At 36.2% G+C, this 16,539-nt stretch overlaps 1 protein-coding gene across 4 annotated transcripts in view; it reads right to left on the reverse strand.

Moving 5' to 3' along the window:
- Positions 1 to 6,277: 6,277 nt before the first annotated feature.
- Positions 6,278 to 16,539, reverse strand: part of LOC117422593 (serine/threonine-protein kinase D1) — a 73,327-nt gene continuing 63,065 nt past the window's right edge. For all 4 annotated transcript variants that reach the window (XM_058987640.1, XM_058987642.1, XM_058987639.1 and 1 more), the window contains 7 exons: positions 16,372 to 16,444; positions 15,423 to 15,529; positions 14,908 to 15,069; positions 12,799 to 12,897; positions 12,219 to 12,486; positions 10,111 to 10,196; positions 6,278 to 7,290 (listed from right to left, as the gene is read on the reverse strand). In XM_058987640.1, coding sequence (XP_058843623.1) covers positions 7,072 to 7,290; positions 10,111 to 10,196; positions 12,219 to 12,486; positions 12,799 to 12,897; positions 14,908 to 15,069; positions 15,423 to 15,529; positions 16,372 to 16,444 — 1,014 coding nt within the window. In that variant the 3' untranslated portion in view covers positions 6,278 to 7,071. The remainder of the gene's footprint in view (positions 7,291 to 10,110; positions 10,197 to 12,218; positions 12,487 to 12,798; positions 12,898 to 14,907; positions 15,070 to 15,422; positions 15,530 to 16,371; positions 16,445 to 16,539) is intronic.

Here is a 16,539-nt window from a genome sequence, read left to right on the forward strand (position 1 = left end):
TACATATAGGATCTCAGCTGGGGAGATCAGTCAGCATAGTTTCATCCGATGCGTTATCTGTTATTTAATGAAAATTAATACACGCTTTCATTTGTTAAAATGAAGATCTGTCTCTGATTTAAGATGATTTAATTATTTAAGTATGTGTCTTAGTAGGCTTCTTTATATACTGTATTTTAAGGTTTTATGTTTGCCTGGACCACATAGATGTTTATTTTCAATCGAAAGGTTTCCGCGGCTCACAGACGTCTGAGATGTAAGTTTCAGAGGCTTGATTTGTAGAGGAATTAATTTGACAGCGAAGTAAGAATCCGTCCTTCTTATCGTTGGATCGGGTTCCTGTCATGTGGTTTACACCTATTGGAGGCAAACGTTTTCTCGTACACCTGCTTCCAGGTTCCATCGATTGTATCTGAAGCGTTGTAGTTTATTTAGGTATCCAAGAGCCGTAAAAGCCAGATGCAAAAAAAAAAAAAAGTATTGCAATCCTTCCTTTATCTCGAGTTGACTGTTTGTTTTTGCATTGATGTATGTATGAAACAAAGAGGATTTAATCATGTCAAACAAAAGGCTGTTGGTACCCAGAGGGTTCTCATTTACTCTGCTCACAGTGGCCTGGTTTCATGTTGCACGTTTTCCTCTGTGCGGTCGCACAACACTGACTTCCTTACCTAAGGCTTAAAAGTATGAGGTGTGAAACCTCTTCTTTTGTTTTCACAGGTGCACTTTACCAAACAACTAGGAATATTAGGGTCTTAATGTACAACAGATCCGATATGATAATCAGTGTGCTTACCAAAATTAACCAAACACTAATACTGCTTCGTTAATTGGATTTCTGAAAGCAGTAATCGCTGTTATATATATTAACTGTTAAAAAAAAGAAAAGTCGAAAGATATCAGTATTTAAGTCATTCGTATGTTCACACTATTAAACAACGAATGTGCTATCCAATTAAAACAAACATGTATAGACCTAAATATATTTATGACATACATTCACTGGCGTCCTTTTTATGCTGCAGCTTTGAATCATGAATTAGGGTCGCGTAAAACGTGCGCATTCTCGCTACTGTCCCAATATTGCATTATCAAGGTACTAAACCTACAGTATTCTTGCGTATTCATTTGTTAATACAGATCCTATTTGTGAATGCGAATCATATTTTGTTTGTTTGTTACGTTTAGTGCGTTTTGTAACACCTTTGTCCTATCTTATTTATAGATAGGCCTAGATAGATAGATAGATAGATAGATAGATAGATAGATCATCGATACATTTAATCGCTATCGAGATTATTATCAGAACATAATTTAATTTGCATCGGATATGGTTCTGTTTCAATTTTAATAATACGGTTGTAAGATAAAAATTATTTTTGACATTTCTGTTTTCACACCTACTGTATCGGATAATTATTTAAATAACCAACGTCGCGTATCCATATATATATATATATATATATATATATATATATATATATATATATATATATATATATATATATATAATTTCGATTACATTATATTACAATATTACAATTTTTTTTGTAAATATCCGATGATTGTTCATCGCCATATTTCAGTTTTTAAAGGCAATTCCTTTCGTGTGTGTGTGTGTGTGTCTATATATATATATATATATATATATATATATATATATATATATATATATATATATATATATATTGAGTCGTTTATTTGACGCATTCAGAGTTTGATTCTCAGTTACCTCAGTGTTTACAATTTGCGTTGGGAACATGTGTTAAGTTTAGATAATTTATCGCAGATGCCAACAGAAAATACAATAATAATGTTGTCAAGATTCTTTTGGTTGGGTCTAATGGGTGAAGAAATTGTTTTGCTTGGAGTGCCATCTGGCGGCAGAAAGATATTAACGACGAATCAGATTTTCAATGCGTTCGGCTTGTTGTATTACTTTTTCCCCCCAGCGTTCTAAAGAAGCGTTTTGGTATATTATGTTGAAACGTATATATCTCTGACGTGTTGCTTTCAGTAATTTTTCAGCTTTATTATTAAAATGGCGATTGATTTATTAAATGTTATTGTTTTAGCTACTGACCCCTGGTTAACTTACCAATCATGTCTAGAGGTACACATGTATCTACTTTACAATGTAAAACAGTACTGTTACCTGTTAGAATAGAATGTAATAAACCATGATGACAATGATATCTTCAAAGGTGTTTCTTGTAAAATATTGTCATTGTACAATCTGTTGTTTTTGGCTTGCTTCCCTAAGTTAATACAAAGCTTTGCTGCTATTGGTAGAAGCAAGTGTATGACACACACTTCATTGAGAGAGGAAGCTTGTGTTCATGTAGCTCAGACTACCTTGTATAATGTAACTGATAAGCCAACAATGTCTGTTTTGTGATTAAGCAGAGTCGACAGAAGGTAAACTGTGGAAGAATGTTGTGATCACTCAGCCATGAATTATATTTCAGTGAATGCACCTTTATGATATGAAACATTCCAAAATAGCTTACACCCCACCTCATTCGTGAAGCTAAAATACCACAAGGGGGCGAGAAAGTCCTGGTCACTAAATGGCATTTGCCAAATCTGCCCCACCACAGTGTCCTAAAAATTCAAAGGAGAGCTTTTGTAAGGACCTGTTTTCCAGTAGAAGATCCTGAGTATCTAAGTTTTCCTTTATAAAAAGAATTCCCATAGGGTTTTCATAAGGTATTGCATTGCTAGGGCCAAGTGAATGAATCTGATTTGGTTTAACTGGTCATTTTTAAGGTACTAACATGATACAGATAAAGAGCTCTTTCTGTCCACATTATGTACTTTATTTTTGCTTTAAGTAAAAAGATAAGCTCTCTATATGATATGTAATGGTTTATATTCGAGGTGTTGAGCAGCTCTTCTCACTATTTTCATACAGTTAAATACTGTAACCATCATCCAAGCACACTGGTTGCAGGGGGCTCAGACTTCAGTATTTTCATCCACCCTCCTAGTGCATTAAGTACTGTAGTACAGTGGAGTAGTGAACTGTGTTGCGCTTGAACTAAACAAACAGGAGTTTTAAGTCTAAATTGCTCACCCACCTTTCAGCTCAGCTAGATTCAACCCCCCCTTTAATTTTCTGTCCTTGCCCCTTTTTAACAGTCTACCCTGGCCTGCCGTATCAGACACAACTGCACTGTACATTTTTACATGGAGTATAGTTTATTCATTTGAGATGAAGCCTGGTCATTCTTTATCACAAGTTATTGACAAGAATCTGAGGATATATGGTAAAGTGTTATTCTGTCCATCAGCACAACCCCCTCCTCAGGTGGCTGAAGGTCTGTGCTGTGCCTTGAGCATCACAGCATACCTGAAGGGTGCGTTATATCAGTACAATCCACGCCTTCACGTGTCTTATTGTTTTCATGTTACATTTTTACAGGACATGTTTATATACTTTCACATGATACAGGAAGCTCTTACTTTGCACGGCATTGTCAGGGAAATATATACTACATGTTATTGCTTGGTTGAAAGCAAGGAGAAACTTTATTGAGCAATATGCAGAAATAACCTTTTTTATACTTAAATATTTTTTATTACATTTTTAAATAACATACATGCAATCTTATAATACAAACATATTGTTGAATATATCACTTTAACATCTAAACCCACAAACCATACCCATACCTTCAGTGATAATTATTACATAATAGAAATAGTATGATAACAAATGGCACAACATTTCTTTTAAATCACTAAAGTAAACTTTTTCTTTTTCACTTTGTGGTTCGTTTTCTAGTGGATGTTTAATCACACATTTTCCATTATCCCACTCACTGTGATGTTAATATGTGGTATCTGACCTGAATTATATAAAAAAAAAAAAAACAAGCTAGTTTACTGATGAGTAGGTTGAGTAGGATAGAATTTAATTTATTAAGCTATCCAAGGATGTAGGATACAGTTTCATTAAAAAAAAGTTGAGAGTATAAAATATTAACTGCAGCTTAACTTTGGTCTCTTGCCTAAACTATGAGTATAAATCCTCATTAGAAATAGATAATGATTTAACCAGTTTGCAGTCCCAAAGGTAAAAATGCAGAGCAGAGACACCCAAGGTTCTAAAAATGAGCAAGGATATACAATTACATGGTCCTTGAGTGCTTGTACCTGTACACATTTGAATTTTTGTTTGGTCCTTTGTCAATTAAGTATTTACATCAACATGTCACACAACCAAGCAGTGTTATCTGTTGTGAACGTGTGTAATGGGTTACAGGAAGGCATTTCCGTAGTATTTTAACAGCATTGTTTTTTTTGCATCCACATAAAGCCCTCCAGGTGTACAAGGTTATCCAGCAATAAGGGATTTTAATACTAATGTTTGTCTTTTTAATATACACTTCCCCTACTCTTGAAGTCCACCATTTTCTAACCCCAGTCTTCCCATTTTAGTACTCCGCCAATCAACATGTGCAAGTAATTAAAACCTCCAACTGAGCCTGATTTGTGTTATGTCTGCCTGTGTGAGATTGGGCAGACATAATGGGGAGGGATGAATGAGTTGGCTTAAGATTACAGTGGATGCCCCTGGATAAAACAGGAAGTGTCCTCATGGTTAGCGCTGAATGACCTTGTGGGTCTTTAAACCTAGCTTTACTTCATCTTCATATTTACTTTTATTCATCACTTCAGAATTTCACGATTTAGACTGTAGATTTCTCTTGTAGTCTGCAATACACACACACACACACACACACACACACACACACACACACACACACACACACACGTACTCAGGCTTGGATGGTCCTTAAAATAATTCTCAGTTGACAGGCACTGTATCTGTTTTGTTATTGGGTCACAAAGGTAAAATACACTATGATACCGCATCACAAAGACCATGTTGGCAGTTTGTTTACAATGTAGTTGTAGATGTAGATGCATATATGAAGGAATAATGTTACCACCTACACTGTAATATTTTTAAATTGTAAGTTAACAGCCCAGCTTCGTTTTAATGTAAATCAGCTAACACTACTGGGACATTAACCTTAAGGTAGAAAAGGGTTTAGAAAAACAAGCCTCCTGATAAACCCATCTACTGACAATTTTCACTTTCAGATTAATTGCAAATGAAAAGAAAATTGGCACAATTGTTACTTGCTGTTTTCACTGAGTTTGTTATCAGGTCATCGTTTCCTTCTTGAGATCAGGTTTAATAGGTACGTACTGTAAGTAATTAATTAAGTCAATATCTAAACATGAATAAAGGTGGAAGGATTGTTTTTACCTGTAAGGTGGTATTAGATAATTGAGGATTGATCAGAAGGATCTTCAGAAGCTGATTTAAGTGAAAACAGTCATTTACTGTTTGATCCTTGGATTTATAATGTTCACGTAACTCTTGTTGTGGGGATCTTATAGTCTTTGGTGGTCTCTGATATTGTGCAAGGGGGTGGGGGATGGGGTAATCTGTATCTGATTCTGCTTAAAGACTTTACTCTGTAAGACTAAATGTAAATACACCTGGTTATACTTACAATTGAAATAAAAAGGGATTACTGTGATCTACAGAATACAGTTAAAAGTGCATGTTATTAAGACGGTCAGTAAACTGACATTTAGGAGGGCACTTGCCAGTAAGTGGCCATGTCAATCTGTTACAGTATAGCTTTATAGGGAGCTACATTTCTGTGCATGTGCAGAATACTGTTAGGAGTAGAAGTAAATGGATCGAGGCTGAATGCCAAAGTCTGTTTACAGGCTGGGAGTGCCAATACAACCCATACACAGACCCTCATAATCCCATAAATATACTATGAGAATCAATATTGCTGCAGCATAGCTCAGAAACATTGAAAATGTTAAAGGTCCAATACTACCATTCTGTGCAAAATCGCTTCTTGTAAAAGTTGCACAATTTCCAAATCACAGACCCTAACATCAAAAGGTTCAGATAACCAAAATGGGCATGGATCTACAGGATCAATCATAATTAAGATGTCAGAAAGCTCATGGGAAGGCTTTGGAGAGAAAGTTGAAGCTTTTTTTGCTTAATAATTCCAAGATGAGCGCTGGCAGATATATGTGGATTGTTACAAGACTTAATCACTAATATGTGGAGACCCCAAAGGAAGAGAAACTAATGCAATACTACAATATATTAATATAAACAGCACTGGTTATAGAAGTGATACTGCACAGTAATTTGAAAATATATAAAACAATAATGAAACACATCTTGCAGATTCAAATGTGATGTAATGATCTACTTCACCAACAGAAATCTTGACAAGACTTTTATTGAAAACTTCCACAAAGAGGCCACGTGATAACAAGCTGCTGAACTGCATTAAGATCCATCTTTAAGAAAAGGGATGTCATTTCATCAGAACTATCCTGCAATTAACATGTTTCTAAGGCATTAAGGCTTGCTTTTTACATAAAGCACTTGCGCTATAATTGTACAGTTAGGTTTGACCCGTTTGCTCATAATTTACTTCTCTTTTAAAAGACAGCGTTCTGACGGTCTTCTGTGAAAACAAAGACTGCCTTCTTCATGGATCAGTTGATCTAAAGGAGTAAGACAATGCTCCTGAACAGCAGACAAAACCTAGGTTCTGAAAAGGTTGCTTACAATACTGCTAATAATAATAATAACAATAACAATAATAATAATAATAATAATAATAATAATAATAATAATAATAATAATAATAATAATAATAATTTACAAAGACAATACTATTCAAGGTGACATATCAGGGTAATACAAGCAAAGGCACACTTTACAACATTCTTTGTTTGACAGAAAAAAATCTGGAAACAAATGACAGACAATGATAGCTCTTGTGTTGAGAGAAACAGTTGTCGATTTCACATACTAGCATCAAGACGACACAACCGTTCTTTGAGGAGTTGGGAAACTGAGATGGGTAATACTTTACAATGTTAAGAAGATGGCAAGAGTACATTCTAGATTGTGCTATTTTTGGTGGGACGGCAGTTTTTGCAAGGCAAAAGTTAAAGCTGGCGGTTGTCTTTTATTAATTCCACAGTGTAAGAGGTCCGTGTTGTTGTTTAGAGGATGCTGACGCGCTCGCTGAGGGCCCTCATCTCGGCCTCCTCTGTCTCTGGCTCCTCGCTGCAGTCTGTGTGCTTGTTCACCAGGTGTGGTGGATACTGCAGGCCATGCTGTCCTGCAAACTGCTCCCAGCGTGAGTCGTCGCTCTCGTGAGTAATATAGCGCTCTCCCATTTTACATTCAAGGTCCCGCAGATCTAGCCATGTTTGGTAGTCCTGTAATTAAAGAAAAAAGGGACAGTAAATCAGGGTTTGCCTGCTATATTATTGAATACAGCTATTTTTAAGCTTCCTGAGCCAATGACTATTATGAATAAGGCTCTAAAAGTTTAGGCTGTATTTTAAACGTTTAATCAAAGAGGTCCCATTTTAGGAGGATCTTGCACTGATATTCACTTTTTCAAAATATTTCAAATGAAGACTGTAAATACTAATAAAAGGTTACTTTTTGATTGAAAATATAAGTTTAAACTTTGATTCACATCCTTAATGAACCAATTAATATATTATAATTATTGAAGTGTAATCTATCTATCTATCTATCTATCTATCTATCTATCTACCTATCTATCTATCTATCTATCTACCTACATGTATATGTGTTTATGTAAGTTCCTGTAAAAATGATCTACTGATTGTTTCAGCCAATCCATTATCACTGCTAAGAATGCTATCTTAAGCCACTTTCACACTGGCATGCTCTACCCGGGTCGGAATCTACCCGGGTCATGTGAGTCGGCTACACGATTTCACACTGTTTTTGATCTGTTGCAATCTAGCTCATGGTGTGTCTCAAGCAACAAAAATATAGCTAAACAGAATAAACAAAAACGTTCTTTGAGGAAGTGAAACCTTCACGCAGGTGTGGCTGTTTGTTATTTCATCCGGCGTCATGCATTTTGTCTCGCTCCACCCGGGTTAAAGCGTGCCAACCCACATCCTGAGGTGGGTCACTGGGACCCAGGTTAACCCAGGTACGACCCAGGTACATGGTTTCACACTATACAGGATTGTGACCTGGGTAGCCAGAACTCGGGTCTGGACCCGTGTAGGAGTGCCAGTGTGAAAGGGGCTTTAGAAAATGAACTACTTCCCTAATTAGATCCAGTACAAAATAAAAACAAAAAAAAAACTTTTTTTTTTTTTTTTAAGTGGGTGAAAACCCACCAAAATGTCTTATGACATCCTTTGACCACTTCAAGGTTCAACAATTACAATCTGCAAAGGGAAGGTGGAGCAATTGATCTAATGGGAAAGGATTGAGAACACTAAAATCTGCAATGCACACACAGTGAATCACACCAGAAAGAAAGGTAAAATGACTGTATGGCCAAAATCAGACCCCAAAGACAGTGACATAGGCCATTCACAAGTCTTGCCTCTTCAGAGGGTGGGGTCTTTATCCATGCCCAAGTTACATTTACAGCCTGTGTTTATTTAAACAACTTATTAGAATCATGCTGTGCTTTACAGGCAGGTATGGCATGCAGAACTGTTCTAAAAACAAACCTTTTATGCTTTCTAGACAGTTAGAACCGGTAGAGAATAAATATTTATGGCTTCAGAGCAAAAACTTCCAGAACTTTTATATAGACAAGACTTAAATGTTAAATAAAATAACCTGTAATCTCAGATTCTTGTCACAGACATACACAGAAGACGACAGATTGTTAGGTTAACTATGCTGAATCCTTCCAGTCAGCCGATAGTATACACACTGGTCTCATTCCTTCTGAGTTATTTAAAAGCCGGCAGGACTGCTCTAAATCATTTTTACATGGTTCATGGTTGCTTGAATTGTATCTCCACATTGCTGACACACTACAGCTGTGTCATTTTTGCACAGGCTATACTATACCTACTCTACTAAAGCAGCAGTCTAAAGACTCTACGGACACACCAGCTTATCTTTTCCAGCAGTCACTAGTGTTGTGTCATCAGTGGATTTCAAATCGTCTATCAAATGAGGAAAAAATGCAAATCAGGCTCTGCCCATAGGCTGAGGGCTACAATGCCATAAAGTCTCAACCCCCTGATCAATGTTCCAGCGCTTCAAATTGGCAAGTTATTAGTGTTTTTGACATGTTATTGAGTCTGCTCGTGTTTACAGTGATGCAAGCACCAGTATGATTGTATGTTGGTGGGCACAAGACAGATGCTGCTATTACATGCACCAGGAAGATCTTTGTACGAGTGGCACTGAATCGGGTGGCTCGACAGACGTCTCAAATTTCAGTGCCAGGGTCTCAGACAGTACCACAAACAGTATATTGTGACTAAATTACATCTACATTTTATATGTGGGTTCTAAAGAAAAAATGAAAAAGAGACCCCCATTACAAACTATGTGTTTATACCACCACCAATGAAACAACTGTGAGCTTAATTAATGCATTTCTTTCTTTTACAAAATTTAAAACTTGAATTGATTTAAATACTGTTGGTACTAACATTGGTCACTGTTTAGATCCATTGAATAGATCCCACTATGGGTGTATGCGTGTGTGTTCACTGTTACAGTGCCATGTAATTCAAGGGTATTATACTATGACAAGAAAGCCACAATAAACTTATAAAAAGCATTTCTTCATACTTTATTTTTATTGATTAAAATACTGACTCCTAAAATAGAATGGGAGCAATGACAAGGAAGTACTTCATTTTTTATTATTATTTATTTCTTAGCAGACGCCATTATCCAGGGCAACTTACAATTGTTACAAGATACCACACATATTATTACCCATTTATACAGTTGGGTTTTTACTGGAGCAATCTAGGTAAAGTACCATGCTCAAGGGTACAGCAGCAGTGTCCCCCACCTGGGACTGACCTTATGACCCTCCGGTCATGAGTCCAGAGCCCTAACCACTACTCCACACTGCTGCCCTATATACCCTGCAATTAATTAACCCAAATATCGAAATGCTTTAGCACTGAAAATGAACAAAAATAGCAGGCAGAAAGCTACTAGCTCAAATAAAGACTACGGCAAAGTTGATAAGTTAATGCTTTTTCTAGCAACGAAAGACTTACCTGTAACCAGGGATGACTAAGGGTTTTGTCCACACTGTAGCGTTTCCTCATTTTCACTTGCAATAAGTTATTAATGAGATCAATTGCTGCAAAACAAAAAATATCTTCAGTAAACATGTTAACATAAAAAGGCTCAAAGGTCTATATGCAGTGTTCAATAAGGGAATAAGGGCCAAAGCAAACAAAACGTTAAGCTTATTTTAGGGGGTCTGTGGATTTTTGACCTTGAGGCCACCAATTGCAAAACCCATCCATCAGCATTATTCAAATGAATGGACAGTCACAAAAATAAATATACCAAACATAAATATATAAGCCTATTTACAGATGCTTAGTTAAACACAGCAAATGTATCCTCCTCTCAGTACAACAGCTGCAAATCTCTTAAACTGTTCTTAAATTACTTTTCAATTGCTAACTCAATCTAGAGTGCGAACGTGTGATGTGTATTGTTGTGTGATTGTTAAGCAGCACTATAAAAAAAAAATCTGGGTTCATTTTCAGGGCAACATGAGTCACAGCAAACTCATCATATACTGTATGTCATTAAATACAATATCTGAATTGCCAGTTTTGACTAGTAATTGGTTTGAAAGCAGACATGATCATTTAAATTAGGTTTTAAGGGGGTCTTCCATACATGAATGGCAGTCTAGACCTATACATTTTAATCAGATCTACATTATAACTAAAGAGGACACAACATTCCAATACCAATGTGGATTGAAAAAAAAACAGTACAAGTGAAAATGTACACGTGGATATGAAATGAAATGGAAAAGGTGGAAAATAAAAATGTCTGCAGTTTGGGTCTACGTATTGAAAATAATTGTACTTTTTTCTGCAACATTTATCCTGATTTTAGTGGTTGAGTACAGAAAAATGTAAAATACCTGACTGGATGACATTGTTATTCTACTTCAACAAAGGAGGCTAAATAAATTGAAGTGTTCATAAAAGAAAGCAAACATTATTATCCTAGGGAATCATATCTGCACATTCTTGTAATCTTTTTTACTTAAAGACTAACGTACAAATAAACACTGGAGAGCTTTTCATGTACTGATGTATCGTTCAAACAAAGGAGCAAAGATTCAGGTTCTGTGACTGTTATGGTTAATGCGCAATGTAGATGGCAAGATACCTTTGAAACATGAATTTGCTTTTGCAGTAACTCATGAAGGCTGACTCTGCCTCAGTCTGAAACAAGGACTTGGAGGCTGAGGGTGGATGAAGCACTTATTCTAAAGATGACCAACACAATAGAACCCTAAAATCCACTTGTTTGACATGTGAAAGCAGTCATTTATCTAGGTGATTTTGTCAGTTAGGCCAATACACAAAAACACAGTAATTCCTTGTTAAATACATTCTATAGGTCTCAAGTCTTTCCCAAGCTAGCTTTATTAAAATTGTACCGAAAGCAAATATACTGTAGCTCAGTTAATACAATGATGCCTAAATGGACAATAACATTGCATATTGTTATATTATACTACAATGTCAAAGAGCAAAGAGATTATGTTAATCAGAAGTGAGATACAGTACATTTACATGTATAATTCTGTCATTGATAACCAACCTTTCATCATGGCACACAACCTTAATACTTATAGTTCTGAGTCCTATTTAATTTATTTTCACTTATTAGAACAATCCAAATCAGTGCAATTGTTTTTTTTTTTTTTTTTTTTACACATGTTTGTTTCTCAAAAAAACACAAAGAAACTTATCAGGATAAATCTAAAAGACACTTTCTTTCACTGCTGAAGAGCCATTTCTGAGTTCTTATGTGGCCACTAGCTAAAAAGATCTTAAAGACAACAAGGGCCTTTTTTTCACAAAGCATGGTTTTAAGGAATCATTTATTAGGGAATGTTTTTAAAAGCCTGTTTCCATTTTCAAGTTTGCAGTTCACAAAACATGTTGTATTGATTTATTTGTTTATTTTCATTTTTCAATGTAAAGAACATGTTTAAAAACACTCAAAAAAGGTTCCTTGACTAAACAGTCTTTTAAGACGCCCTGGGTTCTTTAAGCTTCCTAAAAGCAAACTGATACAGTACAGGCAACTTTTTGGCATACTAACAGAACATTAATTTACCTACCTTCTTGGGAAGTCTCCTTCCAGGGGTTTGGGGGATACATGAATGCTGCATTCTGGATTTGATCATGAATGTCTTCATCTTCATTAAATGGAAAGGTGCCACTGAGGCTAACATAAATGATGACACCAACAGACCACATGTCCAGCGATCTGTTGTAGCCCTTGTTCCTCAGGACCTCTGGAGCCAAGTATGCAGGGGTTCCCACCACAGAACGCCTGAAAGATTTCTCCCCAATAATTCGTGCAAATCCAAAGTCACACAATTTAACCTTGAAATGAAATGTAAAACAAAAGGTTATACATACATTCTCTTTCTATATCATACCAAACTGTGTTGAAATATGTTTCTCTAATATATAACTGTTTTAAGAGAGTGGTTCAAACAGTGCACAATTACCAACATTAACTACTGAAGAAAATGCTCTCCCGGTGCCTGTCAACAAATATCTGGACAATAAAACTTTTCTAAAATAACAGTTATGGGGCTAGATTCTCCAAATCGTCATTAGCTCAATCTTTTTTCATAAAGGACAACACACCAATTACAATTCTATAATAAAATAAATGTATTATCTGATTACCTGTGGAAAGGGATCAGCTGATGCCAGTAATACATTCTCAGGTTTGAGGTCACAGTGAACAATGTTTTTAAAGTGAAGATGTCTCAGTGCTACAAGAATCTGGAAATTAAAGACATTGATCATATTATTGCAACTATTCTAATTATAATGTGCTAACAGTGAAGCACTTCTAACATTAATGGCTGGTTTCACAGACTCAGCTTAGTACTAATCTTGAATTACCTGCCCTAAATTAATATTAGGTAGTCCAAGATTAGCCGGGTTAACCGGGTCTGTGAAACCAGCTGATATGGTGAGTGTTTTTGTTTTTTTTTGTGGTCCAATTCTTAAAACATGATTTCACATTTTTATTTCAATACATTTTTAAAACGGATTTTCCATAATTTGTTTGCTTTTCAAAGTACTTTCTAACTGTGTATGTTTTAAAAACAGTATTCAAAAGGCTCCCGAGTGGCGTATCCAGTAAAGGCGCTCCGCGTGGAGATCGCATGTTCAAATCCAGGCTATGTCATTGCCAACCGTGACCGGGAGTTCCTAGGGGGCGGCACACAATTGGCGGAGCACCGCCCGGGTAGGGAGGGATTAGGTCAGCAGGGCATTCCACAGTTCACCGTGCACCAGCGACCCCTGTGGCTGATAGGTCTGCAGTGGAGCCATTCAGATCTGTGTTGTCCTCCGGCACCATAGGTGGTGGCTTTGCTGTGGAGCCGCAGTGTGAAAAATGACGGATTGGCAGGAACACGTTTCGGAGGATGCGTGTTTCAGCCTCCGTTTCCAGGGGAGTCGCCAGGGGGTTGCTGTGGCGAACCGGGATAAAAATAATAATTGGGCATTCCAAATTGGGGAGAAAACCGGGCTAAAAACCATTGGTGACGACTAAATTTCTTAAAAAACAAAAAAACAAACAACAGTACTCAAGAGCAAATGTGAGATAAATGTGTGCTGTGTGCTGTCTTTTTGTGACACATTCTGTAATCTCTTTAACCATGACGTTCCACTGGAGCTTTCATAATGGTTCATTTTTCTTTTCAAAATCTTTGAATGCATTCATCCGTTTTAGGTATGTCACATTGTATTTAATGTTCCATAAAATCTACAGTATTTGACATTCCCAGACTGGCGAAATGCCATCTGTCACAGATTTACATGCTTCCTCTGCACCACCTTGCCCCCCTGCATGCCAATGCCTTTCTATCTTAACCATAAGGAATATTTTAACACAAATCCAGAAATACACTTTTTACATTAAAACCAGTCATCAGGGTCCATATTTCTATTTTGAATAGTCATAATGGGGTTGCTTGTGTAGGAATGCAGTGTGCTACCATGTAACGTGAATATTGTGTTGCCTCTTGGGACAACTTGAAAAGGGGGTGTTCAACTTGTTTTCCTACCCTGGTGTTGACATTTTAAATAGATATGTTTATCGATTGAACACCTTAAGGGTTACAATATAACTATCCTTGACTTAAAAATAAGCTCATTTTAGTGTTTAAGGTTCGATACCTGTCCTTCCTCTCTCTGGCAGGTAATGTAATTTAATCTGTTGTATGGTCTAACTCTAACTAGTCTTGTGTTGTATGGTGGCTTGAGGTGTACAGTATATGAAGTGCTTGTGACAGGCTTCCCGTCAATATAGCACCTTGGTTTTTAGTGTTGGTGCAAGGTGGCAGTTACTGTCTGTGTGATAATTTTAAACATCACAACTTAAGCAATGTACGAAATAAACAAGCAACATTCCTGCGGTTTGGGGGCAGTGATGATGTCAGTGAGGCAGAGCTGACATAATAACCAAGGAAACAAGTGATATGGGGCTCTAGAAAAGTACCATGCATGTAATTAAAAATAAAAAAAGGGCCCAACAGTTCAGATTTGCCTGAAATAAATGTGCTCATTTTTTAAACTGAATCTAAGTGCTTTCATTTATTGATATACTGGTAACTAAAAGCAATACTGTATTATTCTATAGGTATACATTTCCACATGAATCGATGGCTCTAAACAAACCATTTAACACAAGCATGCTTTATTTTAAAATTAAACACATATTTAGCCTAACAGAATAATTTTTTTCATGTACTGTATGCACTTTATAACCGAATGGCCTACCTGCGTAATTAAAAACTTTGTAATGCGCTCTGGCAGTCTTCCCTTTTCGCTTGACAAGATCATTTCCAGCATGTCGCCATGGAGCTTCTCCATGACAACAAACACGCGTTCAGGAGTCTCAAACATGCACTCCAAGTTGACAACACCAGGATGATGGAGGTTCTATGGATGAATACACAAAAAGCTTCCATTAGAGTGTTTTCTCCCCGTTTCAAGCTTCCTTTCATCTGACATTGGAAGGGGATTTCTAGCAACTAAATGGATGTTGTTTAATAGCAACATAATGGGGAAACTGAGTTTAATTTTGTAAAATAGTAGTTCTAAGGGTGCTTTAATTGCAAAATGTAATGACTATAATTCATAGTTTCCTTTCATTTTCGAAATATTAAATTATGTTTTTTTTTTATTTTTAAACAGTGGCTATTAAGCCAGTAAGAACTCAAAACACATTAGTTATAATGTTGCACAAAGCAACTCCATGCAGCCGTGTCACTGTTATTATGATTTTATTTTACCTGTAAAATAGCAACCTCATTGCGTAGCTGGCTCTCCTGTTTGGTTGGAAACCTTAGCTTATCGATTATTTTGATTGCAACATCTCTTCCTGTCTTTCTGTGTTTTCCTAAAAGAAAGACAGATTCAGTTATCACCTACACAATATGACGGAACTCATTAAGATGTATTATATATTGTACATCAGATTATAGCTGCCATAACACTGTGATTGGGGTGTAGGGCTACTATGGGCAGATATGATGGCATTCATTCCACAAGCCTATTGGATACTGATGAATCTTCAAACCATGTGCCTGCAACAGTGTCAATCTATTGTCAAAACATCTGCTGTCTTACTGAAACTGACTGTCAAAGGGAGTGCTTTTAGAGAATACAGTGAAACAATTTGCATAACAACTTTGGTTAGCACTCCTGTTTCAGAACACAGACCACTCGATTTAAAAATTCTGTAACCTCGTCCAATTTATTTATTTATTTTTTCTAAAGAGATTTTGCAAGATTTTCACTAAAAATTAGATGGCACACAATTTAGGGATTATTGACTTGCTGTAAAAATGTGTATCATATTAAACAGTATATACCCTAATTACTTCCTTTTAAAAGATTGCACAATTAGATTAAATGAAGAGAACGCAAATAGAAGGGGGTTTGGAGCAGATGAAACATGAAACAAATTACACCTCCAGAATTAACAGCATGCATTTTTTTCTCTAAATTGCCTATCAATTTCTAATTAAAAACAAATTTTCCCCCATAGTATTGCAAGCTTTGTTACTTTGTTTTAGATTTTTTTTCTTGAAATTTAAATGAATGTATGATTACTTTTAATCTCAAAACACTGTCAATGTTAGCAACACATTCATTTCACAGATTTCTTTTTTTTGAATATATAAAGTTCATGTTAATTAACTGCAGCAAATGTCTCATATTTATAAGCATGTTAATTACCTCCATATACTATTCCAAACTGTCCCGATCCTAGCACTTCATCAGGGAAAATCTGGTAAACCGAGCTAATGTCCTGTTGGAAGGAGAGGAAGGTTTTATAGATAGAGACATTTTTGCAGTTGCTTCTTGTTTTGACTTACAGTAAGGACCTCTGTAATATGACACTTG

This window comes from Acipenser ruthenus, chromosome 15 (genome assembly GCF_902713425.1).
Source record: "Acipenser ruthenus chromosome 15, fAciRut3.2 maternal haplotype, whole genome shotgun sequence".
Classification (NCBI taxonomy): Eukaryota; Metazoa; Chordata; class Actinopteri; order Acipenseriformes; family Acipenseridae; genus Acipenser; species Acipenser ruthenus.